General features: G+C 37.1%; 1 protein-coding gene across 1 annotated transcript in view; it reads left to right on the forward strand.

Annotated features, from left to right (window-relative positions):
• LOC140843070 (transcription initiation factor TFIID subunit 1-like) overlaps positions 1 to 25,188 on the forward strand; it is a 118,686-nt gene that overhangs the window by 36,234 nt on the left and 57,264 nt on the right. The window contains 17 exon segments of the mRNA XM_073228284.1: positions 7,431 to 7,550; positions 8,643 to 8,884; positions 9,294 to 9,496; positions 9,498 to 9,510; positions 9,903 to 10,121; positions 10,461 to 10,668; positions 12,759 to 12,910; positions 12,913 to 12,943; positions 13,290 to 13,417; positions 13,513 to 13,620; positions 13,741 to 13,914; positions 14,392 to 14,565; positions 14,793 to 14,897; positions 16,431 to 16,631; positions 16,796 to 16,937; positions 17,325 to 17,455; positions 17,833 to 17,913. Of these exon segments, the coding sequence (XP_073084385.1) occupies positions 7,431 to 7,550; positions 8,643 to 8,884; positions 9,294 to 9,496; positions 9,498 to 9,510; positions 9,903 to 10,121; positions 10,461 to 10,668; positions 12,759 to 12,910; positions 12,913 to 12,943; positions 13,290 to 13,417; positions 13,513 to 13,620; positions 13,741 to 13,914; positions 14,392 to 14,565; positions 14,793 to 14,897; positions 16,431 to 16,631; positions 16,796 to 16,937; positions 17,325 to 17,455; positions 17,833 to 17,913 (2,432 nt within the window).

The raw sequence follows: 25,188 nt of genomic DNA on the forward strand, positions 1-25,188 counted from the left end.
TTAATATTCTTCTATATGGAATATTTCTTCTATAATATTCCATTGCATATATGATATATGTACCACATCTTCTTTATCCACTCATGTACTGATGGACACTTAGGTTACTTCAATTTCTTAGCTATTGTAAATAGTGCTGCCATAAACATAGGGGTGCATCTGTCTTTTACAAACTGGGTTACTGTATTAGGGTAAATCCTCAGAAGTGGAATTCCTGGGTCAAATGGTATTTCTATTTTGAGCTTTTTGAGGAACCTCCATATTGCTTTCCACAATGGTTGAACTAATTTACATTCCCACCAGCAGTGCCCCTTTCTCCACAACCTCGCCAACATTTGTTGTTCTTTGTCTTTTGGGTGGTGGCAATCCTTACTGGTATGAGGTGATACTTCATTGTAGTTTTAATTTGCATTTCTCTTTTGATCAGCGATGTGGAGCATCATTTCATGTGTCTGTTGGCCATCTGAATTTCTTCTTTGGTGAAGTGTCTGTTGAGATCTTGTGCCAATATTTAATTGGATTGTTTGTCCTTTGTTTGTTGAGGTATGTGAGCTCTTTATATATTTTGGATGTCAACCCTTTATCAGATCTGTCATTTATGAATATATTCTTCCATACTGTAGGATGCCTTTGTGTTCTCTTGATGGTGTCCTTTGCTGTACAGAAGCTTTTCAGCTTGATAGAGTCCCACTTGTTCATTTTTGCTTTTGTTTCCCTTGCCTGGGGAGATAAGTTCATGAAGAAGTTGCTCATGTTTATGTCCAAGAGATTTTTGACTGTTTTTTTTCTAAGAGTTTTATGGTTTTGTGACTTACATTCAGGTCTTTGATCCATTTCGAATTTACTTTTGTATATGGGGTTAGACAGTGATCCAGTTTCATTCTCTTACATGTAGCTGTCCAGTTTTGCCAGCACCAGCTGTTGAAGAGACTGTCATTTCCCCATTGTATGTCTGTGGCTCCTTTATCATATATTAATTGGCCGTATATGTTTGGGTTAATGTCTGGAGTCTCTATTCTGTTCCACAGGTTGTGGCTCAGTTCTAGTGCCAGTACCAAAGTGTCCTAGTCATTGTACCTTCGTAGTAGAGCTTGAAGTTGGAGAGCGAGATTCCCCCCACTTTGTTCTTCCTTCTCATGGTTGCATCGGCTATTTGGGGTCTTTTGTAGTTCTGTATGAATTCTGAAACTGTTTGTTCCAGTTCGTTGAAGAATGTTGTTGGTAATTTGATGGGGATGGCATCAAATCTGTATATTGCTTTGGGTAGGATGGCCATTTTGACTGTGTTAATTCTTCCTATCCAAGAGCATGGGATGAGTTTCCATTTGTTAGTGTCTTCTTTAATTTCTCTTAAGAGTGTCCTGTACTTTTCAGGGTATAAGTCTTTCACTTCCTTGGTTAGGTTTATTCAAAGGTATTTTATTCTTTTTGATGCCATTGTGAATGCAGTTGTTTTCCTGATTTCTCTTTCTATTAGTTCATTGTTAGTGTATAGGAATGCCACAGATTTCTGTGTGTGAATTTTATATCCTGCAACTTTGCTGAATTCCAGTATTAGTTCTAGTAGTTTTGGAGTGGAATCTGCATGGATTTTTGTAAAATATCATGTCATCTGCAAATAGTGACAGTTTAACTTCTTCTTTACCAATCTGGATAACCTGTATTTCTTTGTTTTATCTGATTGCCATAGCTAGGATCTCCAGTACTATGTTGAATGACAGTGGGGAGAGTGGACATCCCTGTCTTGTTCCCGATCTTAGAGGAAATGCTTTCAGCTTCTTGCTGTTCAGTATGATGTTAGCTGTGGGTTTATCATATATAGCCTTTATTATGTTGAGGTACTTGCCCTCTATACCCATTTTGCTGAGAGTTTTTATCATGAATGGATGTTGAATTTTGTCAAATGCTTTTTCAGCATTTATGGAGATGATCATGTGTTTTTTGTCTTTTGTTTATGTGGTGGATGATGTTGATGGATTTTTTAATATTGTACCATCCTTGGATCCCTGGGATGAATCCCACTCGGTCATGGTATATCATCATCTTGATGTATGTTTGAATTCCATTTGCTAATATTTTGTTGAGTATTTTTGCATCTGTGTTCATCAGGGATATTGGTCTGTAATTTTCTTTTTTGGTGGGGTCTTTGTGTGGTATTATTTTAGAGTAATGCTGGCTTCATAGAATGAGTTTGGAAGTATTCCCTCTCTTCTATTTTTTGCAAAACTTTAAGGAGAATGGGTATTATGTCTTCTCTGTGTCTGATAAAATTCCAAGGTAAATACATCTGGCCCGGGGGTTTTGTTCTTTGGTAGTTTTCTGATTACCACTTCAATTTTGCTGCTGGTAATTGGTCTGTTTAGATTTTCTGTTTCTTTCTGGGTTAGTCTTTTAAGGTTGTATTTTTCTAAGAAGTTGTCCATTTCTTCTAGGTTTTCCTGCTTGTTAGCATAAAGGTTTTCATAGTATTCTTTAATAATTCTTTGTATTTCTGTCATGTCTGCTGTGATTATTCCTTTCTTGTTCTGATTCTGTAGATGTGTGCTAATTCTCTTTTTCTCTTAATAAGTCTGGCTAGAGGATTATCTATTTTGTTTATTTTCTCAAAGAACCAGCTCTTGGATTCATTGATTTTTGCTATTGTTTTATTCTCAATTTTATTTATTTGTTCTCTGATCTTAATTATGTCCCTCCTTCTGCTGACTTGAGGCCTCATTTGTTCTTTTTCCCATTTCGATAATTGTGACATTAGACTATTCATTTGGGATTGATCTTCCTTCTTTAAATTTTTCTGTATTTCTGTATACTTTCCTTTTAAGACTGCTTTCACTGCGTCCCACAGAAGGTGGGGCTTTGTGTTGTTGTTGTCATTTGTTTCCATATATTGCTTGTTCTCTATTTTAATTTGGTCTTTGATCCATTATTTTTGAGCATGTTAAGCATCCATGTGTTTGTGAGCCTTTTTGTTTTCTTTGTACAGTTTATTTCTATTTTTATACCTTTTTTGTCTGAAAAGTTGGTTGGTAGTATTTCAACCTTTTTGAATTTACTGAGGCTCTTTTTGTGGCCTACTAGGTAGTCTATTTTGGGGAATGTTCCATGTGCACTTGAGTAGAACGTGTATCCTGTTGCTTTTGTATGTAGAGTTCTGTAGATATCTATTAGGTCCATCTGTTCTAGTGTGTTGTTAAGTGCCTCTGTGTCCTTACTTATTTTCTGTCTGGTGGATCTGTCCTTTGCAGTGATTGGTGTGTTGAAGTCTCCTAAAATGAATGCATTGCTTTCTATTTCCTCCTTTAATTCTGCTAGTATTTGTTTTACATATGCTGATGCTCCTGTATTCAGTACATATATATTTATATTGGTTATATCCTCCTGTTGGATAGACCCTTTTATCATTGTGTAATGTCCTTCTTTATCTCTTGTTACGTTCTTTGTTTTGAAGTGTTACTTTGTCTGATACAAGTACTACAACACCTGCTTTTTTCTCTCTGCTGTTTGCATGAAATATCTTTTTCCATCACTTGACTTTTAGTCTGTGCATATCTTTGGGTTTGAGGTGAGTCTCTTGTAAACAACATATAGATGGGTCTTGCATTTTTGTCCATTCTGTTACTCTGTGTTTTTTGACTGGTGCATTCAGTCCATTTACATTTAGGGTAATTTTTGAAAGATGTATGTTTTTATTGCCATTGCAGGCTTTAGATTCATGGTTACCAAATGTTCAATGTTAGCTTTTTTTACTATCTTACTGTCTAACTTAACTTGCTTATTTAGCTATTATAAACACTGTCTGATGTTTCTTTTTTCTCTCCCTTCTTATTGCTCCTTCTCCATTCTTTTTATGTTTGGAGTTTTATTCTGTGCCCTTTTGTGTTCCTTTGACTGCTTTTGTGAGTAGGTGATTTTATTTTTTGCCTTTAGTTAGTATTTGGTTGGTCTGCTTTCTTTGCTGTGATTTTATTTTCTCTGGTGACATCTGTTTAGCCTTAGGAGTGCTCCCATCTAGAGCAATCCCTCTAAAAATGCCCTGTAGAGTTGTTTTGTGGGACACAAATTCCCTCACCTTTTACTTGTTTTGAAGTTGTTAAACTCTCCTTCATATTTAAAGGATAATTGTGCTGGATATGATATCCTTGGTTCAAGGCCCTTCTGTTTCATTGTATTGAATATACAATGCCGTTCTCTTCTGGCCTGTAAGGTTTGTGTTGAGATGTCTGATGATAGCCTGATGCGTTTTCCTTTGTAGGTGAGCTTTGTCCTCTCTCTAGCTGCCTTTAAAACTCTGTCCTTGTCCTGTGCACCCTTTCCAGTATTTATTATTGTCTTATGGATGTTGGCCATGCTAACTGGTGTGAGGAGATATCTCATTGTGGTTTTAATTTGCATTTCCCTGATGATTAGCATCTGGAGTTTCTTTTCAAGTATCTGTTAGCCATTTGGATTTCTTCTTTGGAGATGTGTCTGTTCAGATCCTCTGCCCATTTTTTAATCAGGTTATTTGCTTTTTTGGGTGTTGAGGCATGTGAGTTCTTTATATATTTTTATGTTAACCCATTGTCGGATAAGTTGTTTTTGAACATATTCTCCCATATTTTAGGATGTCTTGTTGTTCTGCTTCTGGTGTCCTTTGCTGTACTGAAGCTTTTGTTTTGATGAACTTCCACTTTTTCATTTTTGCTTTTGTTTCCATTACCCAAGGAGATGTGTTCAGGAAAAAATTGCTCATGTTTATGTTCAGGAGATTTTGTCTGTGTTTACTTCTCAGTTTTATGGTTTCATGTCTTATATTCAGGTCTTTGATCCATTTTGAGTTATGCTTTGTATATGGAGTTAGACAGTGATCCAGTTTCATTCTCTTAAATGTAGCTGTCCAGTTTTGCCAACACCAGTTGTTGAAGAGGCTGTCATTTCCCTATTGTATATAGGCAGCTTCTTTATTGTATATTAATTAGCAGTATATGTGTGGCTTTATATGTGGACTCTCTGTTTTGTTCTGTTAATCTATGGGTTTGTTCTTGTGCAGGTACCAAATTGTCCTGATTATTGTGGCTCTGTAGTAGAGCTTGAAGTTAAGGAGCGTAATCCCCCCTACTTTGGTCTTCCTTCTCAGTATTGTTTTGGCTTATAGGGGTCTTTTGTGCTTCCATATGAATTTTAGAATTATTTGTTCTACTTCTTTGAAGAATACTATTGGTATTTTGGTAGGGATTGAATTGAATCTGTAGATTCCTTTAGGTAGGATGGCCATTTTGACAACATTAATTCTTCCTATCCATGCACATGGGACATATTTCCATTTATTGGTGTCTTTAATTTCTCTCAGTGAGTGTCTTGTGGTTTTCAGAATATAGGTCTTTGATCTCCTTGGTTAGGTTTATTCCTAGGTATTTTATTCCTTTTGATACAATTGTAAGTAGAGTTGTTTTCTTGATTTCTCTTCCTGCTAGTTCATTGTTAGTAGATAGGAATACCACAGATTTTTGTGTATTAATTTTGTATCCTGCAACTTTGCTGCATTCAGTTATTCGTCATAGTAGTTTTTTGGTGGAGTCTTTAGGATTTTATGTGCAGTATCATATCATCTACATACAGTGAGAGTTTAACTTCCTCTTTACCAATCTGGATGCCTTTTATTTCTTTGTTGTCTGATTGCTGTGGCTAGGACCTACAGTGCTATGTTAAATAAAAGTGAGAAGAGTGGGCATCCTTGACTTGTTCTCGATCTCAAAGGAGAAGCTTTCAGCTCTTCACTGTTAAGTTTGATGTTGGCTGTGGGTTTGTCATATATGGACTTCATTATGTTGAGGTACTTGCTTTCTATACCCTTTTTGCTGAGAGTTTTTATCATGAATGGATGTTGAATTTTGTTGAATGCTTTTTCAGCATCTATTGGAATGATCATGTGAATTTTGCCCTTCTTTTTCTGATGTGTATGATGTCAATGAATTTTTGAATATTGTGCCATCCATGCATCCCTGGAAGAAATCCCACTTGCTCATGATGGACAATCTTTTGATGTATTTTTGAATTTTGTTTGCTAATATTTTGTGGAGTATTTTTGCATTTATGTTCATCAGCGATATTGGTCTATAACTTTCTTTTTTTGTGGTGTCTTTGTCTGGTATTGGTATTTGAGTGAAGCTGGCCTTACAGATGGAGTTTGGAAGTATTCCCTCCTCTTCTACTTTTTGGAAAACCTTAAGGAGGATGGGTATTAGGTCTTCTCTAAACGTTTGATAAAATTCAGTGGTGTAGGGGTTTTGTTCTTAGGCAGGATTTTGATCGCCAGTTTAATTTTGTTGCTGGTAATTGGTCTGTTCAGATTTTCTGTTTCTTTCTGGGTCAGCTTTGGAAGGTTGTATTTTTCTAGAAAGTTGTCCATTTCTTTTAGGTTATCCAATTTGTTAGCATATAATTTTTCATAGTATTCTCTAATAATTTGTTGTATCTCTGGGGTGTCCATAGTGATTTTTCGTTTCTCATTTCTGATTCGGTTTATGTGTGTGTAGACTCTTTTTTTCTTGATAGGTGTGGCTTAGGTTTTATCTGTTTGGTAATATTATTGAAGAAGCAGTTCCTGTTTTCATTGATTCTGTCGTTTTATTCTTCTCAATTCTATTTGTTTCTGCTCTGATTATTATTATGTCCCTCCATCTACTGACTTTGGGCCTCATTTGTTCTTTTTCTAGTTTCATCAATTGTGCGTTTAGACTATTCATTTGGGATTGTTCTTGTTTCTTGCAGTAAGCCTGTATGCTATGTACTTTCCTCTTAGAACTGCCTTTGCTGCATCCCACAGGTTTTGAGCAGTTGAGTTGTTGTTTTCATTTATCTCCATGTAGAGTGAAAGGTCTTTTGGTAGAAGAACATAGTACAATTGTATAGGGGATAAGTCAGGGCAAGGCATATAGATTTGGGTTTAATCTCGGAAAAGAGTTGATTTTTGAGAAAGGAAATGGAAAGTATAGAGGAATAAAAGAGTGTTCAAGACCAAGTTTTGAGTGATGCCTGTGGCTAAAGGACAGTGAAAAGCACAACCAACTGGAGAAAGTGGACAGGAAATGTGTCAGACTTGGGAGGTGAGAAAAGAGAAAGTTCACTCTCAAGGAAAGTGACAGAAGAATGTTAAATTCAATTATGAGATTAAGCAGGGCAAAATAACAAATAAAGCAAGATTTGATCAGGACAAGGATCAAAGGTTTTTAAACAGTTCTTGGGAACTCCCTAAGTTCCTGTATGATGTATACGTAATGGAACAGCATTTGTCGATGTCATTTCCTTCTAAAGGCAGAAGGTGCATCTTCCCTGTGTGTTCTTAGGGATATGCATAGAGCTTTATTTGGTGCTTTAAATTCTTGAGTGATGAGGGAGCACCAGACTGTTGTGTGACATTCTGAATACTGAGCTTACCTTCATGGTATTATTAGATTATGATGAAGATGACTATGATGCTGATTGTGAAGACATAGATTGCAAGTTGATGCCTCCTCCACCTCCACCCACAGGACCTATGAAGAAGGATAAAGACCAAGATGCTATTACCTGTGGTAGGTAGTTTGTTTTTATTGACAGAGCAAGTTGATTCAAAAGTCCAGACTTTTGGTGTGCACATAGGGGCTATTAAGCTGCTAGGACAGGATACAACTTCCCGAAGTGATTCATTCAAATTTCTGTATTAAAGGGAAGCTTTACTTTTAAAACATGTGGCAGCAGTATCTTAACATGCACTCAAGAAGAGGTAGTTTAAATTGATCAGTGGTAGTCAAATCTGGCTGCCCATCAGAATCACCCTAGGTCTTTAAAAAAATATGGATTTCTGACTCTTCATCCCTGGAGAGTCTTAATTCAGAAGATAGAGCTTAGGCATTTCAAAAAGTACAGTATCCCAAAGTAATTTCTGATGCAACTCATTTGTGTACTGGTATTTGGAAACTACGTGCTTAGATGATTCTCTTTAAAATAAATTAAATGGGGAGGGCACTCTAGAATATGTATAAATCATATAGAGCCAACAGCCAGATTCAGAGATTACAAAGGCAGAGTCCTCATTGATCATCTCACCTCTTCCTAAGTCTGCAATAGTAGTAACCCTGTCCTATGCTAGAATTTGGGGAAGAGCAGTGTCGTTGATCTCCTGTATTTTGATGCTTCTAAGCTACTTCTATTAGAATTTTAAGCCATTTCCTTTTTAGTCTGTGGGCTAAACAGCAGCTATAATTTTATGTCATAGATCTTGTTTTATGATAAATAAATTAATTGTTATCCTATGGCCTTAAAAAAATTCTTCACCTTATATGGGTCTCTGAACCAGACATGATAAGGGCTGACTGATGTAAAGATGTATAGTTTTGGGCACATTCATTTAACGTAATATATTTATAGGAAGTAGTAAATGTAGGAATAGTGTTTGTTCTCTTTCATCACAACCCTAGGGTACCAGGTACAAGGTGAGTTGGGGATAGTGGGAGATAATGAATTGGAATGAGTGTTTTGGGTTGCATTCTAGTAATCTGGGTTCTTGGAACTATATCCCCTGCCACTGAGCCATGCATATAAGCCTAGATTGGGGGTTGTTGGCTGAATTTGAGGAAATAATGCTCACACCTATATGCCAAAGGGGTTTCTCTTCCTTGTTGCAGTGTCTGAGGATGCAGAAGGCATCATCTTGCCCTCCATCATTGCCCCTGCCTCTTTGGCCTCAGAGAAAGTGGACTTCAGTAGTTCCTCTGACTCAGAATTTGAGATGGGACCTCAGGAAGTAACACAGGCAGAATCTGAGAACGGAAAACTAACCCTACCATTGGCTGGGATTATGCAGTATGATGCCACCAAGCTGTTGCCAAGTGTCACAGAACTTTTCCCAGAATTTCGACCTGGAAAGGTACTTTCTGTGGAGAATGCCCACATTGCAAACCACTGACTTCTTCTAAGTACTGAGATCTATTGTTAAGGTACTGAATATAGAATAGCTTCCTTATTCTTAAAATCTAAAGGTGTCCTTATCCAAGGACATTATAGTAAGTCTTTTTTTAAGTTTCATGCATTGATAGCACATGTGATTTATATAGTTCTCATTAGAAATCGTTCTTGTTGTCTTAGAAGAATTAGTACAAATTACTAAGGAATTCTTCTTTCTTTGCTTTTTTGGAAGAGGTTATAAATCTGAGTTTATCGCTCCTTGATCTCTTCTTCACAGTTGAGTAGACCCCTCAAAGTTTCCAGACCCAGATGTTGCTGTTTTTGTATCTGGCATTTGAGTTTCTGATACAGTAATGTGTTCTTTGTACTAGGTGTTACGCTTCCTACGTCTTTTTGGGCCAGGGAAGAACGTCCCATCTATTTGGCGGAGTGCTCGGAGAAAGAGGAAAAAGAAGCACCATGATCTGATACAAGAAGAGCAGATCCAGGAGGTGGAGTGCTCAGTAGAATCATAAACCAACCAGAAGTCTTTGTGGAACTATGACTTTGCTCCGCCACCACCTCCAAAGCCGTGTCTCTGATGATGAAGTAGACAAAATAGGGACCTGCGATTAAGACCTAGGAGGGGAACAAATGAGTTCCCCCTAGCATATGTCTAAATTAGAAATAACACCTTAGTAGGCAGAGTCCTGTGGTGATTACAAGTAATCATGAGTTCAGTCCCAGTGGCTATCCCTTCCTTTTTGTAATAAAAAAGTACTGGGGGCTGGAAGATGGTGATATGTAAACTGGGGAATAGGAGAGTTTGAATGAATGATAAGCACAGTGTGCCATGATATACCTCTGTTGTTCATATTCTAACTCCAGTTCTATTGAAGAATCATCCTTATGGATCTTCTAACTTGCTCTCCTGCCTATATTCTTAGGACAGCTGGGATCAGGAAATCCTCTTCCCCTTCCACTACTTTGTTTTGTTACAGATCACGGTGATGGCTCCTGTGGAGTCCAAATTTTCCCAGTCAACTGGAGATACAGATAAACTGACAAATATCAAACCAAAAATGGCTGAGTGGCGTTACGGGCCCGCCCGACTGTGGTATGATATGCTGGGTGTCCCTGAAGATGGCAGTGGGTTTGACTATGGCATCAAACTGAGAAAGATGGAACATGAACCTGTGATAAAAAATAGAATGATGGAGGTAAGCAACACTAGTATGTAAGAATGGAATCAAAGTGCCCAGGGCCCTCTTATTTTTATTTTACTTTCCAACTAGGATGATACTGGACAGGGTTTCATTGGTGAAAGATGTGGGTGTCTAAGCCTTTTGTCTGGTAAGGTGTATCACCCTGGCATCTAGGTCCCATTGTAAGGATTTTAGTTGTGAAATGAGTGCTGTGCCAGACTAGGAGTGGTCCTCCATTATTGGGTGGTTCTCTCAGGTCAAGAACCACATGTGATGTATGTAATATGGGATTTGGGGTGAAAACTTTGACCAGTGACCATTCAGGGATTTGTTGTTCCTTCCGTACTTATGCAGGACTTTAGGAAGCTTGAGGAAAGCAATGGCACTGATCTTCTGGCTGATGAAAACTTCCTGATGGTGACACAGCTGCATTGGGAGGATGATATCATCTGGGATGGAGAGGATGTCAAACCCAAAGGGACAGACCCTCAGCGTGGAAGCCTGGCAGGCTGGCTTCCTTCCAGAATGACACCGAATGCCATGGCTTATAACGTTCAGCAAGGTTTGTTTCTATGCTGGCTGTGTCCAGCACACTGCCCTTCATCTCAGTCATCCTAATTGGGCTTAGCTGTAATCTTTGCTGCTGCTGAGTCAGGGCAGTGAAATGGTTCGGATCTGAGCCCTGATTCTAGTCTTTAATAAATTTTTTTGCACTGTTATTAATGAGCTGTGATTCTCATTAAAAGAATGTGATAACCATTTTGAAATTAAAGATCTTTCTGAGCTATAATAATTATATGGTTCATTTTGTTTCCAAAACTCCTTTATCTTTATCATTCAGAATTTGCCTTCTTTCTCTTTAAACATGCCAAAGAAGGTATATTAATACTTAGTGTAGAAAACTTGGAAAATATGTTGTCAAAAGTCCCTGGTAATCCTACCATCCAAAGAGTATTGATTATTAACTTTGTTATATACTTTGTTTTCAGTTTTCCGTGTGTGTGTGTGTATGTAGTAGCTGGGCTCATCTCTATAGATACAGTTTTTAACTAAGTATTCTATGTTCTAAGTTCTTCATAAATGTTTAATGACATGGGAAACTCATTTTAAACAAAAAACATATGAAGTGGCATACTTGATACCCCGTTTGTGTAAGTGGGGAAGAAAAGCACTCTATATAAACACAGAAAGCTGACTAAAAGCAAGTACAGTATGGGTGTCAAAGTGGTTATTCTGGTTTGTAAGATCACAGATAGCTTCAGTTTTCTTTATGCCTTTCTGTATTTTCCAGATTTACAGTTAACATGGATTACATATATAATTTGGAAGAACAACAAGAATGTCTTAATTTTTTTTTTTTTGGAGAACTAAAGTTTTATTTTCTTTTTTTTAAATTTTTTAAATTTTTTTTTATTTTTTGAGAGGGCATCTCTCATATTTATTGATCAAATGGTTGTTAACAACAATAAAATTCAGTATAGGGGAGTCAATGCTCAATGTACAATCATTAATCCATCTCAAGCCTAATTCTCGTCAGTCTCCAATCTTCTGAAGCATAACGAACAAGTTCTTACATGGTGAACGAATTCTTACATAGTGAATAAATTCTTACATGGTGAACAGTACAAGGGCATTCATCACAGAAACTTTCGGTTTTGATCATGCAATATGACCTATAAACAATCAGGTCAAATATGAATATTCGTTTGATTTTTGTACTTGATTTATATGTTGATCCCACATTTCTCCTATTATTATTATTATTTTTATTTTTAATAAAATGCTGAAGTGGTAGGTAGATGCAAGATAAAGGTAGAAAACATAGTTTAGTGCTGTAAGAGGGCAAATGTAGATGATCAGGTGTGTGCCTATGGACTAAGTATTAATCCAGGCTAGACAAGGGCAGCAAGACATCCACGGATGCAGAAGATTTCTCTCAAAGCAGGGGGGGTGAGGTTCTGAGCCTCACCTCTGTTGATCCCCAAATTCTCACCTGATGGCCCCCCTGCGACTGTGCCTGTCTTAGATTGTTCCTCCCTTGAGGAATCTTACCCATCTCTGGCTAACCAGTCATCTTCCGGGGCCATACAGGGAAATGTAAAATTGGTAAGTGAGAGAGAAGCCATATTGTTTGCAAAGGTTAGCTTTTTACTTCTTTGCAGATTTATGCCCTGTGGCTTCTATGCCCAGCACTTGTCTCGAGGTATCTTTACCACCTGGAGGAATTATGATAAGGAATGTCTTAATTTTTAAATCCAAGAAATTATTTTTTTCCTTTGTCACACACTTTATTGGTTGCACAGTATTCTTACATGGATGATTTTGTAAACTACAACAATAATTGTATTTTTAATATATTTTACCCCCATTAATTGTTACCATATTTTGCCATATTATTTATTACCAAAATTTAACTGATTCCTTATTAAACATATGGCTATTTAAATTTTGACTTGTTAAAGTTATTGCAAGGAGTATTTTTTTCAGCAACGTTTTTTAAAGTGAGAAATACACTGTGTCCAGTAGATTTCTTTTCAGTAGCCACATAAGTAATTCTTCTAACATTTGTTCCTTTTTCCTCTGCTAGAATCATGATTGAAAGGGGCATAAGTGTTTTGTCTATTGCTGAGTTTTTCTTCCTGTTTTGACTAGGTTTTACTGCCACCCTGGATGATGATAAGCCTTGGTATTCCATTTTCCCCATTGACAATGAGGAGCTGGTATATGGACGCTGGGAGGACAATATCATCTGGGATGCCCAGGCCATGCCCCGACTGTTGGAGCCTCCTGTTTTGACACTTGATCCCAATAACCCAATGATGAGAATCTCATTTTGGGTATGGTACTGTAAGGCGAGTTTCATAATTGACAGCTTGCTGTTAATGTCAAGAGGCAGGAGAAAATGGGTAGGTCATGCCTAGAATCTTCTCTGTAGCAGTTTGAGGGAGCAAACCGTGGCTGTTAATTTCTAATATTTGTGTATCATTTAGGGAAAACTTGTAATGTAGGAAAGTTGGAAAGCAGTACCTTTGAGACGTCCTGAGTGTGTTTGCTGAGAGTGAATCATGGACTAGAAGTGGTTTGGAGTGGGATGAGAGATCTGGTTAGGAAGTACAAAGGTACTGGGAGAAAAGGTGAATCTTAGGGATAGCACCTCCAGAGTGATTTTTATTTCATCCTTAGAAATTCCTGATGAGAAGGAAGAAGCCACCTCTAACTCCTCCTGTAAGGAGAATAAGAAGGAATCATCTCTGAAGAAGAGTCGAATTCTCCTAGGGAAAACAGGTGTCATCAAGGAGAAACCACAGCAGGTCTGTGAAGGGAAAAGGGACTCAGTGTTTAGAACAAAGAAAGGTAATGGAGAAGGGTAGTCTGACTAAGGTTTATTTGATGACCTGTCATTTAGAACATGTGTCAGCCAGAAGTGAAAGATCCATGGAATCTCTCCAATGATGAATATTACTACCCCAAGCAACAGGGTCTTAGAGGCACTTTTGGAGGAAATATTATCCAGGTAAAAGCATTTTTTCTGTGGTGTATGGGAATCACTGCTTTGTTCTGCTGGAGAATAGGGGTTAATCTTGCCTAAGCTAGAGTTAGTATTTAATTAGAACTTTTGTATCTCCTGCCTTAGCACTCAATTGTTGCTGTGGAGTTACAGCAGCCCTTCTTTCCCACCCACATGGGGCCCATCAAACTCCGGCAGTTCCATCACCCACCTCTGAAGAAGGATTCCTTTGAGGCAGTATCTCAGCCAGCTCCTCATTCAGTCCAGCCCTTGCTAAAGCGCATCAAAAAGAAGGCTAAGGTATTGTGATTGAATCCTGGTTAGAAAGAACCAGCCATAAAAAACATTGGAGTACAAATTGGGGGAATGCACTGGATATTAAGTGATATTAGGGAATTATTTTCTTTCTTAGATGTCATAGAATGTTACTCTGGTTATTTAGGAGACTGTCCTTATTTTTAGGAGTCGTGAGCAAGAATACTTCATGGCTGAAGTGCTCGATGACTGCAATTTTCAGAAATGGTTCGGTAGAATCCATAGGAGATTGTTATAGATAAAACAAATACAGCAAAATATAAACAATTACATCTAGGTGGTGAGATGATAAGTGTTTCGTAGTTTTAGCTTTATTATAATGTTTCAGAATTTTTGTGATGAAATGAAAGAAAAGGCAAGTTGAGGTAGTGTTTGGAGTCAGTGTCTCAGAATGAACAGCATCAGTCTGTAGTTTCAGTTACCCTATCAGGAGCTGGACTATATTCTCTTTATTCTGGGCAGATGAGAGAACAGGAGAGGCAAGCTTCAGGTGGTGGAGAGATGTTTTTTATGCGCACACCTCAGGACCTCACAGGCAAAGATGGAGATCTTATTCTTGCAGAATACAGTGAGGAAAATGGACCATTAATGATGCAGGTTGGAATGGCAACCAAGATAAAAAATTACTATAAGCGGGTGAGTCTACTCAGAAGATCTTTGTTGTTCATATAGCTAGTCAGATGTCTAGTGATAATCTGTAAATGTGTATATGTCTTTGTTATACTATAGATTTCTTGGAAGAAAGGAACGGTATCTTAGAGGTAGTAATACTAGTAAAGTGTCAGTTATGCTCATGGAATATTTTGTGTAGGTTTATTGATTATATTCCATGATAATACGTGAGTCTGCTGTGTTCCTTACAGAAACCTGAAAAAGACGCTGGAGCCCCTGATTGTAAATATGGAGAAACTGTTTACTGCCATACATCTCCTTTTCTGGGATCTCTCCATCCTGGCCAATTATGGCAGGTGAGGAATTCTTTCCTGTTGTAATGTTTAAGAAATTGACAGATGAGCTAGTCAGCCCAGAGAGAACCAATTTCAGTTCATTGAGGTACTACTCTTAACATCAAATGTGGGGAAGATCAGTATAATCCAAGAGTGGTTGTAATCCAAAATTTTTTTGATCTTTTTATTAAAATTGGCTTCTAACTATGTTATTCATGAGCTAAATTTAAAGTAGTTTTTTTGAAATTGTGCACACTGGTAAATCCAGAAACATCTGGGTGGCAAAGGGAAGTCAACCTGGGATTAATAATAATAGGTAGTTTATAAATGTTTGATTTGGATATGTCTAAGTGGTATGTTTTGACTATATTATTTGTGGTCATTTTGAGTATTGAACCACACCTAAACTGTGCTATTTAAAGTCCACAACCGTGGTAAAATGTTTTTTCTTCCTTCCTTGATGGCTGTAGAAAGGCCCTCTGGTAACCTAGCTTTCACACATTTTGTTACAGGGAGATAGAGAGGTCCACAAATGATGTGAGGAAATCTCTATAACTTGCCTGCCTTGTTTTTCCTCCGCTTAATTTCTCTTGGCAATCTTAACCATTTTCCCTGCTCTTGTACCTTGTGAGTTCCATTATTACTCTTGCTTATTCTCTTAAAGCATCTGCAAAGCCTACTTTTCTTTATCCTTTACATCTGTAGTCCATTTTCCAACAGATTTTGAGTATTATCTTTATTCTATTACTGGCATTTTTCTTCCTGTAACTTTCTGTTGAGATGTTCTATCAATCCATCTGCTTTTGTGGCTACCTTTGTTGTTTCTGAAAAATCCTGTTTTATCTTCTCCTGTAATTCTTTTTCTTTCTGTATTTCACAATTAGAATTTTGTTTGCACAGTCATATATTGAAGATCCTCTTTCTTCTTTTCCACACCTCTGATTTTCTCAGAAGTCTTTCCTTAGATGCATAGGTTTCTTGTGACAGTTGATTCCCATGTGACTGCTACTTAAGTACAAAATTTTTCTCTCTTCCATGTTTAATCTCTCTTCTCTAGCACATATTCTACCTCATTAGCTTTTGTTGTTTTATTTTTAAATTTCTTTAACAAATGTTCTGATCTCATCTGTATTATGTCAGGGGCTAGGGTATTAGTATAGTACTTGTTTATCAGATGACTTCCATATGTAATCTTTATTGCAATCCTGTGAGATATAAGCATTTTAAGTATCTGTTTTGTAGATGGTGGAAAGTTAGACTCAGGGATATTAAATAACTTACCTGACATTATAATAGTGAGTAGCAGAGCTAGTGTCATGACTCCAAATCCTGTAGTTTCCCCTCTACTGACTCTTACAGATTGCCAGTGGATAAAAACTTAACCTATCCAATCCCACTTGATATTCCATATTATAATTTGTTTATATTACTGAATGGATTTTAGGTGGCATAATGGGGACAAGAGCAGACAAGCATGATTATCCTTTCTCATTAGTTGACCAAATTTCTTAGGGCTTCTCTGTATATAATTTGGTGTTTTTCATTCTGTTTTAGGCACTTGAGAACAACCTTTTTCGTGCCCCTATTTACCTTCATAAGATGCCAGAAACTGACTTTCTTATCATTTGGACAAGACAAGGTTACTATATTCGGGAATTAGTGGATATTTTTGTGGTTGGCCAGCAGTGCCCCTTGTTTGAAGTTCCTAGGCCTAACTCCAAAAGGGCGAATACACACATTCAAGACTTTCTGCAGGTGAGAATGAGAGGATAAGGAGGAGGTCAGGATGCACATAAAAGGGCATATGAATTTGGGGGCACATCAAGAAAGATCAAAATGCACAGGGGCTTAGCAGGGGAAGGGGCCCTGGTGAGGGCTTTTATTATTTGGCAGTTAAAAACATTCGGTTTATTGGGCAGGTTTTTATTTACCGCCTCCTCTGGAAGAGTAAAGATCGGCCACGGCGGATCCGAATGGAAGATATAAAAAAAGCCTTTCCTTCCCATTCAGAAAGCAGCATCCGGAAGAGGCTAAAGCTCTGCGCTGACTTCAAACGCACAGGTCATCAGTTGTGACTGATTATTTGCCCTCTCTGCTTCTTTCCAAGAAAGAAATCAGGGATTTCTGTTGAAGGATAAGTGTACCGCTAACAAAATGGAAAAAGAAATTGTTAGTCATCTTAAGGAGAAGATAGAAAATCTTCGAAGTGTGGAGGCTCTGATTGCTTTGTGATTTTGCCTGCCAGGAAATTCAGTGTGTTTGTTGGATGTCTTATTTGAGATGTATGAAAACCTAGCAGGGGTTCTCTTGACCAGTCAGACTATCTTTGGCTAGGCCTCATACCTTTTAGGACATTTCCTGGTTCAGTCTTTGTTTGCTATCCCTGTCGCTGTCAATGAAAGGGCCTTGGGAATTCAGAATGTTTTCATTCTCTCTTATCTTTTTTAGGGATGGACTCAAACTGGTGGGTGCTGAAATCTGGTTTTCGTTTGCCAACTGAAGAGGAGATCAGAGCTATGGTGTCTCCAGAGCAGTGCTGTGCTTATTATAGCATGATAGCTGCTGAGCAGCGACTAAAGGTGAACACCTTCCTCTTAGGCACTGCTTATGCCTATGGGTTTTTTCAGTAGTTGAGAGAAGCGCCTAAGTATTCTTATCAGGCCAAAATAGAAAAGATCTAGCTGATGTGTGATGGCACAACTCTGACGCACTGAATTAATGAGTCTGAGTTAATGAGCATCTGTATTTAGCTCCCTCGTGGGCCTTAACTATACATATATCAGCTGATAAGTTCCTTGAAATGTAATATATCCTCTGATAGCTTATGGTCATAGTTAACAGAATCCATTTTCTCTGCAAAATGTGCTTTGATATTCTGTACTTGGTGTTCAGTGAAATTGTGCTTTGTGCTTTCCAATTGACTGATAATTGATTGCATGAATTGGTCCACTTCCAGGATGCTGGCTATGGTGAGAAGTCCTTTATTGCCCCAGAAGAAGAAAATGAGCAAGATTTTCAGATGAAGATTGATGATGAGGCAAGGAAGTACACTAATTTTTATTAGTACATACCATTTATCCTTTTAGAAAAAAATAGCTTTATTATTTATTGAGGTTTTTTAGAAAACCCATTTAAAGTGTACAATTTTTGTATGTTTATGTTGTGTATGTTTTGATGTATGTTGATACCTGTGAAATCAGCACGACGAGTGTTTCTGTCACCCCCAAAAGTTTCTTTGTGCCTCTTTGAAGTCCTATTATCATGCCTCTTCCCTTCTCTCCACCCTCCTTATCCCCTGACAACCACTGATCTGCTTTCTGTAACTATAGATTAGTTTACATTTTCTGGAATTTTAGATAATGGATTCATATAGTATGTATTCTTCTTTAAAATTGTGTAAAATACACATAATATAAAACATAGCATTTTCACCTTTAAGTGTACAGTTCAGTAGTCTTAAGTATATTCACATTGTTGCACAACCAATCTCCAGAACTCTCCTCATCATGCAAAACTGAAACTGTTACCCTTTAAACAGTAACTCTCCACTCCTTCCTCCCCCAGCCTCTGACAACCACCATTCTACTTTGTCTTTCTTTTACTAATTTAAGTACTTCACCTACGTGGAATCTGTAAATATTCGTTGTTAGGTTACTGATTAATTTAATCTAGTGTAATATTCTCAAGGTTCAGCCTTGTTGTAGCATGTGCCAGGATTTCCCTTTTTAAGGGTAAAAATAATTCTGTTGTATGTGTATACCACATTTTGTTTACTCAGTCATTGATGGACATTTGTGTTGCTTCCACCTGTTGACTATTGGGAATACTGCTGCTAGGAACACAGGTGTGCAAACAACTATCCAAACCTTCCTTTCTTTTGCATATGTACCTAGAAATGGGATAACTCAATCATATTGTAGTTCTATTTTTCTTTTTTTTTTTTTGAGGAACCTCCGTACTGTTTTCTAAAGAAGCTGCACCATTTTATATTGCTCTCAATTGTGTAAGAGTTCCAGTTTCTCCACATTTCCCAACACTTGTTATTATTGTTTCTTTGATAGTAGCCAGCCATCCTAATGGGTGTGAGGTAGTACCTCATTGTCATTTTAATTTGCATTTCCTTAATGGTCAGTGATGTTCATCATCTTTTCATGTGCTTGTGGGCGATCTGTATGTCATCTTTTGAGAAATAGCTATTCAAGTCCTTTGCTGATTTTTAACTCAGATTGTTTATTTTTTGTTGTAGGAGTTCTTCATATATTCTGGATATTAACCTTTCATTAGATAAATGATATGCAAATATTTTCTCCCATTCCACAGGTTGCCTTTTCACATTGTGTTGTGTCCTTTGATACAGAGAAGTTCTAAATTTTGATGAATTCCAATTTACCTAATTTTACATTTGTAGATTGTGCTTTTATCCAAGATATAATTGCCAAATTAAATTATATCATAAAGCTTTTCTCCTGTGTTTTCTTCCAAGAGTTTTATGTTTTTAGGCCTTACATGTAGGTCTTTAATCCATTCTGAGTTGTTTTTTATGTGGTGTAAGATAAAGGTCCAACTTCATTAATTTGCATGTGGATATTCTTTTTTTCCACCACTACTGGTTGACAGTATGTATTCTTTCTCATCTGTCTTTCATTCTGTACTTATGTTGAGATTAATTCAGGTTATTGTGTATATTGAAAGTTTGTTTCATTTTTATTGCTGAGCAGTATTCCATAGTATGGATGTACCACATTTAGTTTAACTAATCATGTATCTTTAAGGATATTTCGTTGTTCCTAGTTTTTGGCTGTTAGGAATAAACTACTATGAATATTCATGTATAAATCTCTGTGTGGATGTATGTTTCTTTTTTGCTTGGGTAAATACTTAAAAGTGGAATTACTGGGTCATGTGGTAATTCTGTGTTTAACCTTTGGAGGAACTGTCAGGCTTCTAGAGTGGCTGTACCATTTTACATTTCTACCAACAGTGTATCAGGGTTTCAATTTCTCCACATCTTTGTCAAGACTGGCTAGTTTCTGATTTTTTAAATTATGGCCTTTCTAGTGCCTTGTGGTTTTAATTTGCATTTCTGTAATGGCTAAGGATGTTGAGTGTCTGCTTATTTATACACAACATTTTTGGTCACCTGTTAATCTCTTTTTCCCATTTTTATTTTGAATTAGTTCTTTTTCTTATTATTGGGTTTTGAAACTTATGTATGTATACTAGGTCTGAGTCCTTAAAGAGGTATGTGATTTGCAAAGATTTTCTCCATCTTAATTAATTTATTTATTTTTATTTGTTCCTTCAGTTATTTGATTTTACTATTTTATTTTATTTTATTTTATTTACTTATTTTATTTTATTTTAGTATCATTAATCTACAATTACATGAGGAACATGATGTTTACTAGACTCCCCCCATCACTAATTCCCCCGCATACCCCCAAACAAACACTGTCCATCAGCGTAGGTAAGACACTATAGAATCACTACTTGTCTTCTCTGTGTTGTACAGCCCTCCCTGTGCCTACCCACCCCGAACCCCTAACATTATGTCTGCTAATAGTAATGCCCCTCTTTTATCCCCTTATCCCTTTCCCTTTGGTAACTGTTACTCCACTATAGGGTTCTGTGATTCTGCTGCTGTTTCGTTCCTTCAGTTTTTTTCTTTGCTCTTCTACTCCACAGATGAGTGAAATCATTTGACGCTTGTCTTTCTCCACCTGGCTTATTTCACTGAGCATGATACCCTCTAGCTCCATCCATGTTGTTGCGAATGGTAGGATTTTTCTTCTTCTTATGCCTGAATAATATTCTCTGGTGTATATGTACCACATCTTTATCCATTCATCTAGTAATGAACACCTAAGTTGCATCCATTTCTTGGCTATTGTAAACATAGCCAGTGCTGTGATAAACATAGAAGTGCATGTCTTTTTCAAATAGGGCTGCTGCATTCTTAGGGTAAATTCCTAGGAGCAGAATTCCTGGGTCAAATGGTATTTCTATTTTGAGGAACCTGCATATCTTGTTTTCCACAATGGTTGAACTAATGTACATTCCCAACAGCAGTGTAGTACGGTTCCTCTTTCTCCACAACCTCACCAACATTTGTTGTTTGTCTTTTGGATGGTGGTGATCCTTACTGGTGTGAGGTGATATCTCATTGTGCTTTTTAATTTGCATTTCTCTGATGATTAGCTATGTGGAGCATCTTTTCATGTGTGTGTTGGCCATCTGAATTTCTTCTTTGGAGAAGTGTCTGTTCAGATCTTGTGCCAATATCTAATTGGATTATTTGCCTTTTGTTTGTTGAGGTGTGCGTGTCCCACCCCCCACATTATACATGCTAATCATAATGTCCCCCTTTTATTCCCCCTCTTAACCCTACCTTCCCACCCATCTTCCCCAGTCCATTTCCCTTTGGTAACTGTGGGTCCATTCTTTGGTTCTGTGATTCTGCTGCTGTTTTGTTCCTTCAGTTTTTTCTTTGTTTTTATACTCCACAGATGAGTGAAATCATTTGGTACTTGTCTTTCTCTGCCTGGCTTATTTCACTGTGTATAATACCCTCTATTTACATCCATGTTGTTGCAAATGGTAGGATTTGTTTTCTTCTTATGGCTGAATAATATTCCTGTTGTGTATATGCACCACATCTCTTTATCCATTCATCTACTGATGGATATTTAGGTTGCTTCCATTTCTTAGCTATTGTAAATAGTGCTGCAGTAAAAATAGGGGTGCATCTGTCTTTTTCAAACTGGGCTGCTGCATTCTTAGGGTAAATTTCTAGTAGTTGAATTCCTGGGTCAAATGGTATTTTTATTTTGAACTTTTTGAGGAACCTCCATACTGCTTTCCACAATGGTTGAACTAATTTACATTCCCATCAGCAGTGTAGGAGGGTTCCCCTTTCCCCACATCCTCACCAGCATTTGTTGTTCCTTGTCTTTTCTGTTGTCCATCCTAACTGGTGTGAGGTCATACCTCATTGTAGTTTTAATTTGTGTTTCTCTGATAACTAGCGATGTGGAGGGTCTTTTCATGTCTCTGTTGACCATCTGAATTTCCTTGGAGAACTGTCTGTTCAACTCCTCTGCCCATTTTTTAATTGGATTATTAGCTTTTTGTCTGTTGAGGTGTGTGAGCTCTTTATATATTTTGCATGTCAACCCTTTATCGGATTGGTCCATTGAAGTAATTTATGAATATATTCTCCCATACTATAGGATGCCTTTTTGTTCTATTGGTGGTGTCCTTTGCTGTACAGAAACTTTTCAGCTTGATATAGTCCCACTTGTTCATTTTTGCTTTTGTTTCCCTTGCCCAGAAGATATGTTCCGTAAGAAGTCGCTCATGTTTGTCCAAGAGATTTTTGCCTTTTTTTCCCAAGAGTTTTATGGTTTCATGACTTACATTCAGGTCTTTGATCCATTTTGAATTTACTTTTGTGTATGGAGTTAGCCAGTGATCCAGTTTCATTCTCTTACATGTAGCTGTCCAGTTTTGCCAACACAAGCTGTTTAAGTGGCTGTCGTTTTCCATTGTATATCCATGGCAGCTTTATCGTGTGTTAATCGACTGTATATGTTTAGGTTAATATCTGGACTCTATTTCTGTTCCACTGGTGTGTGGATCTGTTCTTGTGCCAGTACCAAATAGTCTTCAGTACTGTGGCTTTGTAGTAGAGCGTGATCCCCCTGCTTTATTCTTCCTCCTAAGGATTACTTTGCCTCTTCTGGGTCTTCTGTGTTTCCATATGAGTTTTAGAATAATTTTCTCTTGTTCATTGAAGAATGTTTTTGGAATTTTGATAGGAATTGCATTGATTCTGTAGATTGCTTTAGTTAGGTTGGCCATTTTGACAATATTAATTCTTCCTATCCATGAGCATGAGGGATGTGTTTCCATTTATTGGTATCTTCTTTAATTTCTCTCATGAGTGTCTTGTAGTTTTCAAAGTATAGGTCTTTCACTATCTTTGTTAGGTTTATTCCTAGGTGTTTCATTGTTTTTGATACAACTGTGAATGGAATCATTTTTCTTATTTGTCTCCCTAGTAGTTCATTGTTAGTGTATAGGAATGTCACGGATTTCTGTGTATTATTTTTGTATCCTGCTACTTTCCTGAATTCAGATATTAGTTCTAGTAGTTTTGTAGTGGATTTTAAGGTTCTTTATGTACAATATCATGTCATCTGCAAACAGGGACAGGTTAACTTCTTCTTTACCAATCTGGATGCCTTTTATTTCTTTGTGTTGTCTGACTGCTGTGGCTAGGACCTCCAGTACTGTGTTGAATAGATGTGGGGAGAGTGGGCAGGACCTCCAGTACTGTGTTGAATAGATGTGGGGAGAGTGGGCATCCTTGTCTTATACCCAGTCTTAAAGGAAAAGCTTTCAGCTTCTCGCTGTTAAGTATCATGTTGGCTGTGGGTTTGTTATATATGGCCTTTATTATGTTGAGGCACTTGCCCTCTATACCCATTTTGTTGAGAGATTTTATAATGAATGGATGTTGAATTTTGTCAAATGCTTTTTCTGCATCTTTGGAAATGCATATGTGGTTTTGTCCTCCTTTTTGTTGATGTGGTGGATGATGTTGATGGATTTTCTAATGTTATACCATCCTTGCATCTCTGGAACAAATCTACTTGATCATGATAGATGATCTTTTTGGTGTATTTTTGAGTTCTGTTCACTAATATTTTGTTGAGTATTTTTGCATCTGTGTTCATCAGGGATATTGGTCTGTAATTTTCTTTTTTTTGTGGTTTTTTTTCCTTCTTTTTGGTATTAGAGTGATCCTCATAGAATGAGTTTAGAAGTATTCCCTGTTCTTCTACTCTTTGGAAAACTTTAAGGAGAATGGGTTTTAGGTCTTAACTAAATTTTTGATAACATTCAGCAGTGATTCCATCTGGTCCAGGGATTTTGTTCTTTGGCAGGTTTTTGATTACCAGTTCAATTTTGTTGCTGGTAATTGTTCTGTTCAGATTTTCTGTTTATTTCTGGGTCAGCCTTGGAAGGTTGTACTTTTCTAGAAAGTTGTCCATTTCTTTTAGGTTATCCAGTTTGTTATCATGAATTTTTTATAGTGTTCTGTAATGATTCTTTGTATTTCTGTGGTGTCTGTCTTGATCTTTCCTTTGTCATTTCTGGTTCTGTTTATGTGTGTAGACTCTTTTTTTCTTGATAAGTCTTTTTGGGGTTTATCCATTTTTATTTTCTCAAAGAACCATTTCCTGCTTTCATTGATTCTTTCTGTTATTTTATTCTTCTCAGTTTTATTTATTTCTACTCTAATCTTTAGAATGTCCCTCCTTGAACTGACTTTGGGCCTCGTTTATTCTTCCTTTTCTAGTTTTGTTTATTGTGAGTTTATATTGTTCATATGGGATTGATTATCTTTGCTGAGGTACGACTGTATTGCAATATACTTCTGTCTTAGCATGGCCTTTGCTGCATCCCACAGACTTTGAGGTGTTGAATTATTGTTGGTATTTATCTCCTTGATCTCTGTTTTTATTTGGTCATTGATCCATTGGTTATTTAGGAGCATGTTGTAAAGCCTCCATGTGCTTGTGGGCTTTTTCATTTTCTTTGCATAATTTATTTCTGGTTTCATACCTTTGTGGTCTGAGAAACTGGTTTGTACAATTTTAATCTTTTTTTATTTAGCGAGGCTCTTTTTCTTACCTAGTATATGATCTATTCTTGAAAATGTTCAATGTGCACTTGAGAAGAATGTGTATTGTGCTGCTTTTGGATGTAGCATTCTCTTGATGTCTGTTAGGTCCGTCTGTTCCAGTTATTGTTCAGTGCCTCTGTTTCCTTATTTATTTTCTATCTAATTGATGGGTCTTTTGGTGTGAATGGTATGTTAAAGTCTTTAAAATGAATGTGCTGTATACTATTTTCCCTTTTAATTATGTTGACTTTTGTTTGACATATTTAGGTGAATCTATTCTAATGTGTTGCTCAGTGCTTCTCTATACTTATTTTCTGTCTGGTTGACTGGTCCTTTGGATTGAGGGAATGAGTGATGTGTTGAAGTCTCCTGAAATGAATGCATTATATTCTATTTCTTTGTTTAATTCTGTTATCACATATGTTGGTGCTCCTGTGTTGGGTGCATAGATATTTATAATGGTTATATTCTCTTGTTGGACTGATCCCTTAGCATTATGTAATGTCCTTCTTTATCTCTTGTTACTTTCTTTGTTTTGATGTCTATTTCATCTCATACAAGTACTGCAAATCCTGCTGTTTTCTCCCTATTAATTGTATGAAATATCTTTTTCCATCCCTT

The sequence above is a fragment of the Manis javanica genome, unplaced genomic scaffold, assembly GCF_040802235.1.
Source record: "Manis javanica isolate MJ-LG unplaced genomic scaffold, MJ_LKY HiC_scaffold_24, whole genome shotgun sequence".
Lineage (NCBI taxonomy): Eukaryota > Metazoa > Chordata > Mammalia > Pholidota > Manidae > Manis > Manis javanica.